Source organism: Ziziphus jujuba, chromosome 9, assembly GCF_031755915.1.
Source record: "Ziziphus jujuba cultivar Dongzao chromosome 9, ASM3175591v1".
Taxonomy (NCBI): Eukaryota; Viridiplantae; Streptophyta; class Magnoliopsida; order Rosales; family Rhamnaceae; genus Ziziphus; species Ziziphus jujuba.
In genome coordinates this window covers 24,585,097-24,591,838 of record NC_083387.1, presented here as the reverse complement: position 1 = coordinate 24,591,838, position 6,742 = coordinate 24,585,097, and the positions used below count along the sequence as shown (strand labels likewise).

General features: G+C 34.2%; 1 protein-coding gene across 3 annotated transcripts; it reads right to left on the bottom strand.

The window, feature by feature from the left end:
• Window positions 1-1,617: 1,617 nt before the first annotated feature.
• On the bottom strand, window positions 1,618-3,428 carry LOC107427911 (uncharacterized). Of its 3 annotated transcripts, none has more exons than XM_060811407.1 (3): window positions 2,497-3,428; window positions 2,210-2,343; window positions 1,618-1,957 (listed from the first exon to the last, which is right to left on the bottom strand). In XM_060811407.1, exons 1-3 carry the CDS (start codon window positions 3,325-3,327, stop codon window positions 1,633-1,635), a joined length of 1,290 nt encoding a protein of 429 aa, XP_060667390.1. In that variant the 5' UTR covers window positions 3,328-3,428; the 3' UTR covers window positions 1,618-1,632. The 3 variants fall into 3 exon arrangements, with proteins under 3 accessions (XP_060667390.1, XP_060667391.1, XP_060667392.1); XM_060811408.1 differs by having other exon boundaries at window positions 1,652-1,853; window positions 2,497-3,427; XM_060811409.1 differs by lacking the exon at window positions 1,618-1,957 and adding an exon at window positions 1,970-2,123 and having other exon boundaries at window positions 2,497-3,427.
• Between the last annotated feature and the right edge of the window lie 3,314 nt (window positions 3,429-6,742).

Below are 6,742 nucleotides of genomic sequence, written 5' to 3'. Positions count from 1 at the left end.
ATTACCATAGAGCCTTCGGTAATTATCGATGAATCCTATAGTAATCAATTTGTAGTTGCTGGAAAAACTACCGTAGGTTTCATTGGTAATTACCGAAACCCCTAGTAATCACATTTTACCAATTTTTTGGCCCCCACAAGTCCCCTAATGTGTGTTAAATGCAACAACATGAAAAATATACATTCTTCAATGATCCTAAAGAGAAAAAACCCTAAAAGTTCTGAAAAAATTCTCAAATTGACATAAAAATTTGATTACCGTAGGGCCTTTGGTAATTACCGATGAAACCCACGATAATCAATTTGTAGTTACTGAAAAAATACCATAGGTTTCATCAGTAATTATCGAAACCCCTATGGTAATCACATTTTACCAATATTTTGGCCCCCATAAATCCCCTAATGTGTGTTAAATGCAACGACATGTAAAATATACATTCTTCAATGATCCTAAAGAGAAAAAACCCCAAAATTTCTGAAAAAGTTCTTAAATAGGCACAAAAATTTGATTACCGTAGGGTTTTCGGTAATTACCAATGAAACCTACAATAATCAATTTATAGTTGCTGGAAAAATTACTATAGGTTTCATTGGTAATTACCGAAACTCCTATAGTTATCACATTTTATCAATTTTTTGGCCCCCATAAGTCTCCTAATATGTGTTAAATGCAAAAACATGCAAAATATATTTTCTTCAATGATCCTAAAGAGAAAAAACCCCAAAAGTTTGGAGAAATGTCTCAAATTGGCAAAAAAATGTCGAGCCTTCGGCAATTACTGATGCAACCTATGGTAATCAATTTATCCATGCTTGAAAAATTACCATAGGTTTCATCGATAATTACCAAAACCCCTGTGATAATCACATAACATTACCATAGGTTGCATCGGTAATTACTGAAAATTGGTAAAATATGATTACCACAGGGGTTTATTTATGGTATGGTATGTTATGTAGTTTTAGAAACATAGTAATTTTTTCAGTATTTGTTAATAAAGGAATTAGCCTAGGAATTTTGCTTTTTTTGCTTGTACTTGAGAGTCTCAAAAGTGTATAAAACACTGGGGTATCATTATTTTATTTTGTTTAAGAAGTTATAAAATTCTTGAGAATGGTTCAGATTATATTAGTAACAAAAATTAGGTATCCATCATGTTGGTGTGGGATCATCCAACAGTGTTTTCTTTTTCTTTTTTTCTTTTTTTTCATGGATTAATAAAGTTTTTATTGAATATTTCTAGTGCTCGATCATGAACTTTCTTTGTGTATGACATTGAATTGGATTGCACCTTGTTATTTATTGTTTCTGGTGTTGGTTTGATCACACATACCTAGCCATCGCTTTCCGTTTTTTGGCTTTTTTTTGAAATTATTGTTACTGTTGCCTTGCCTTTCATTGGGGGACTTAGAGCCCAAGAAACAAAGCACAAACCCATGGGTTTAGGCATTAATTAACCATTTCTTTTATATATAAATAAATTATACGTTTATTTTCCTTTCTAAGTACTTCTTTATATCTATTTATGCATAAAACATAATAATGGGAAAGGCAAATATCAAAAGGTACTTTCTAATAATTCGACGATATATTCATAATTATCATTATTAGATTCATCCTCAGTTTTCTTAATTATACAATAATGATAAAAATAAAAATAAAAATAAAAACTTTCTTTGCAGCATTAATCCATTTCCATGATCTGAGAGTAATGCCAGGCTCATTGGCAACGCTGGTTGAAGATGTGGGTTCAACTTTTTGTACAGAATCCACGTTGTTGGCATCAGCGTAGAGAGATGCTGCAACCATAGGAAGTGGTGCAACAAGAAGTGCAAAAGCGATCATGTAGACTCCTATCGACACAAATTTACTAGGAGATGTTAATAGGTATAGAAAGAATGACTGGTGGAACTTTTCGAGAAGGTTGTTTACTGAGCGTATGACTCCTTCAATTAACCTGCATCAGCAAGGGAATATTCTTCAGCCAGCTAACCAAAATGATGCAAAAAACAACTTTTGAGAATATTAACACAGGGTTTTTTTCCACCAGCCACAGAAATTTTTATTATGATTTACCATAAAAAATTTCCAAACCACCCAAGCTGTTCATTTTGAATTGGTCACTTGCATAAAAAATAGTAGACAATGTTCAATGGTCAAAAAAGGCGAGCCACAACAGTAATGGAAAGAGATACAGTTAGGAACTCACCGGCCACATCTCAAAAGAAATTCATTTCTCCTGTTCTTGCTATCAAAAGAAGCTCTGGATGAAATTTCCAAAGTTATTGCATCGACTTGGTAATCACGAAAAGCACCATGTGGACCAGTGGGAACACCCAAAGCCTAACGTCAGAAAAAACACATAAGTAAACATAAACTCGACCATCAGATAAGTGATAAAACACTTATCTCCCGTTCCCTCAATTTTGATCAATAGGCAAAGAATGACAATCCCCACAGCAAAAGAAGAAATTAAAAAACGAAAAGTAGGACCACCTGGTTATACAATGAACTTGCGAGCGTAGCAGTGCCTTCAACATAATCAGCTGCTGGAATACCAAATTTGCATTGGGGGTTTAAGGATCTAGCCACTTGTCCTACTGATTCGAATAATTCTCCCAAAATCTTTAGCCATTTGGAGTCAAGTACAGACCACATCTTGTCCACCTTTGCCCACAACCCTTGCCTATGTACAGCTAAATAGTTCACAATATTGATGAGGTCAAGGTTTGGCATCTGCCCATTTGATGCCTCCGCATAGATGCTAAGGTTGTGCTCAGATTGTTCCTTTTTATCCACAACCTTAATGACAAGGGCTGCAGCCATAGTCCCAGCACGTCGAAATTCATCGTATATCTTCCTTTCAGCAATTGGGCTCTCTTCCACTTCATGCACATTATTGATTTCAAGATATATTTCCTCATCTGCTGTGCGCAATCTAGTAAATAGTGGCGTGTGACATTCTCTTAGCCATGCAGCAACTGCTGCATATTCTCCATGCTGGGAATCAGCAACCAGCCAAATAAGATCCTTGGCCAGCCAAGTGACATGGGTGAGCAAGGAAAATACCGAGTATGCAATGCCCAAAGACAAAGCCTCGCCCTGATTAATTTTCGCTGAATTGAAAGGTGTTACAAGGACAATTGCTTCCTTCCCATCACCACGTGGTGCTCTTATTATTTCAGCAACATTGATACCATATGCTGAACAACTGATATTCTGTTCAGTTTTTCCAGAATCTGGACCAGAAAAAAAATGCAGCGGATGAAACTGAACAGCTTGAGGCCGGAACTTGTGATAGTTAACTTCGGCACCCAAGTCTGACATATACTGTACTATCAGTCTTTGCCTTTCTCTAAATCAAAAGATTTAAGAGAGAACCAAATAAGAACACACTTGCATAGGATTTCTTCTTTTCCTAGGTTATCTACTTTATTAAGTCAAGCTAAGGGAAGCAATAAAAACCGCATTTGCAACAGAGAACACAAAAAATATCCCAGGAAATAGGAGAGGTCCCATAGTGCAAAGTGCATATAATTTCCTGCAACTATTTTGCTAAATGTCTTGAGAAAGTTGAATAACAACATATTAGAATCTCTAATGCACTAAGTTACAGCAATAACACCTTTAATATACATGAGCAACACAGAGAAAGAATTAAAAAGAAACATTAAATTTGTTTAACCAAATTTCCAAAGCATGTAAAAAGAAACGCACTTCAACTCACATCAAATCCCTAGATACATGAGCTTGGCTACGACAAGTTGATCTAGCTACTTAGAAAACCAAGCTAACTTCAATCTTATTATTCAACAATCTTAGAGGTGGGTACCCTTATATATATATATATATATAGATGCATGTCCAGTAATAATCATATAAAAATTTAGAAAATTTGCTAACATCGTATAGAGAATTATTCAGTGCTAGAGCTATAAAACTATTTTAGAGTAATTTTCTAAAAAAAAGAACTAGCATTGTTTCACACTGCAGATACAAAATTGAAGCGGTTAAATTAGAATTCATAGAATTAAACCGAATAAGGAAGCACATACATTCCTGCACCTCGAGATTTGGAATTGAGAGCAATTACGTCCTTCACCCATTTATTTGCCTTCGATACATCCTGACTGGAGAGCATGGGATTCCCAGAACCTGTTCAAGTTGACATTAAAAATAATTCGAAACAATCACCACAGTTAAGCAAACTTTAACTGCACTTTGATTTTTATTTTATGGTTTTTACAAGGAATTGAAATTGACCTGGCATGAGGGCATTTTCGGATATGTAGGTGTTCTTGGCAAGAACCGGAAGCAGCAAAAGAGCCAAAACTCCAGCATTACAGCAAACGACGCTGAAAGCACCCAAAAAGGAGGAGGAAAAATCCCACGTCTAATCAAAATATTTCTGGCACCACCCACATGCAGATATTGTCCTCTTTGGACCTGGTGAATCCTCTTACAACACACTCTTTGGGCCTAGAGAATCCTCTTACAACACAGCTCTCAAGGGTTTAAAACGTGTCTCAGTGGTTAGGGAGAATCCTCTTCCAACCCCTACCTGCCAGTTCCACTGGCCCAGGCCTCCCAAGCCCAACCGAGATATTGTCTGCTTTGGAAGCTAAGTGGTGAGTCCAGTCCTATACCCCTCACGGTTTTACTTTCCCTCATAGGAACGCGTCTTCAAGGAAAAGGTATCCACACGCTTATAAGTCATGTTTCGTTCCCCTTTCCAATCGATGTGGGACTTCACAATCCTCCCCCATTGGGGCCCAACGTCCTCGCTGGCACACCGATCCGGGTACTGGCTCTGATATCATCTATAACAGCCCAACCCAGACCACCCGCATGCAGATATTGTCTTCTTTAGACTTGGGGAATCCTCTTACAACCCAGCCCTCAAAGGTTTAAAACACGTCTCAATGGTTTGGTTAGGGGGAATCCTCTTCCAACCCCTACCTGCCAGTCCCACTAGCCTGGGCCTCCCAGGCCCAACCGAGATATTGTCCACTTTGGAAGCTAGGTGGTGAGCCCAATCCTATACACCTCACGGTTTTACTTTCCCTCATGTGAACTCGTCTTCAAGGGAAAGGTATCCACACGCTTATAAAAGGTTCCCATTTCCAACCGATGTAGGACTTCACACCATATTAAAAATTGGATCTCAGTCGATTAAGAAAACCAATAGCATACAAATAATAAAGAAGAAAGACTACCTGAAGACGAGGCTATGTGAAAGAGGAGCAGGCTCTGGGTTTTTTGGGGGAAGTGTGAGGCAGGAGAAGAAAAAAACCGACTATAGGAAGGAGAAGAGAAGAGCCGAGTCTGGGGTTTTTTAGGGAAGGGTGAGGAAGGAGAAGAGAAGAAAAGCACTTCGAAGGAAGTGAAAGAAAGACAGGAAAAAAGTAAAATTTGATATCAAGGGTACTTTAAGAATATTTAAAAAGAAGAGGACAAAACAAAATTAAACCATGAATCGGTGGTATATATCGTTAACCCCCTTTTCAAAAGGGGTAATGGGCTAAATTCCCCGTCTTTCAAATTAATGAAATAAATTTTAAAAAAAAGGATTAACAATGATAAAATAAATGAATATTGAATAATTTATAAAATAAAAATGGATAATGAATAATAAAATGATGCACATAAATTAGCCAACCAAATAAATAATTAACCACTCAATAATATTTAATTAACTTCTGTAATCTCAATTATTTTGCAATATTTAGTATACTTAAACTTTTAAATACATTATAATTCAACAGAAAATATAATTTTATATATCTATAGTTAATTTTTTTTTTAAGTATCTATTAAATTTATTCAGCCATCTTTATCATGTGTATTCATATATATTATAGAGTTATCAATTCTTTGTTACTATATAAAGTTTATATTATAAATAATGCATTATTAATAGATTTCGTACTTTTAAAAAGGTTTCAATATTCTAAGATTTTAAAATATATAAATAAATAAGTTTAAATATAATAAATATATAAGTAAGTATAAATATATTAAATATCATTTTGGAAAATGATAAAATCCAATTAACAAATAAATAAAAAATAAATACTCATTAAAAAAGATTCTAAGAATTTAAAAATAAATAATTCTGAAAATTTAAAAATAAATAATATATTTATGTTTAAAACTTCTAAGCATGTTAATAAATATAAAATTTTAATGCTATATATATTTTTTTTTTAATCGCCAATCATCACATATTACCATATAAACTATAACTTTCTTATATGTGCTACATTTAATCAATATTATTATTTCAATTAAGGGTTTATGTACATTCTTTTACAATTTTAAATTTTTATATGCAAAATGTTGTGTTTTCGATATAAAATATGTGATATCTTAATTTTATTGAAATTTTCATCCACATCAACATACATTAATATTTTCATCACTATTATGAAGGCAATGGGGCCATTGGTCCCATGGTCAATTTAAAAGTTTCCTTAAAATTAAGTCTCTAGTTGTAAATTTTTTGCTCATTTACTATGTTGCCCCCACACCTACAGCTTCACTGAAGGTTAAATATGTCATAGTAATTAAATGTCTTTAATTCTTCAAAATTCTCTCTCATATGGAAAAATTGGGTAAATAAATTACACCCTTCATTCAAAAATCTTAATTTTTGCCTAAAACAAGATTATGCTTTCATTTTTTATTATTATTATTTTATTTTTTTTTGGATAAACTCTTTATCAGCTCTTTTAACATAAAT

Coding starts and splice junctions, on each gene's coding strand:
- LOC107427911 (XM_060811407.1), bottom strand. CDS start 3,327: ATGTCAGACTTGGGTGCCGAAGTTAACTATCACAAGTTCCGGCCTCAA. Junction 2,344..2,496: donor CAAGTTCATTGTATAACCAG/GTGGTCCTACTT, acceptor TTCTGACGTTAG/GCTTTGGGTGTTCCCACTGG. Junction 1,958..2,209: donor TTTCTTTTGAGATGTGGCCG/GTGAGTTCCTAA, acceptor TTGCTGATGCAG/GTTAATTGAAGGAGTCATAC.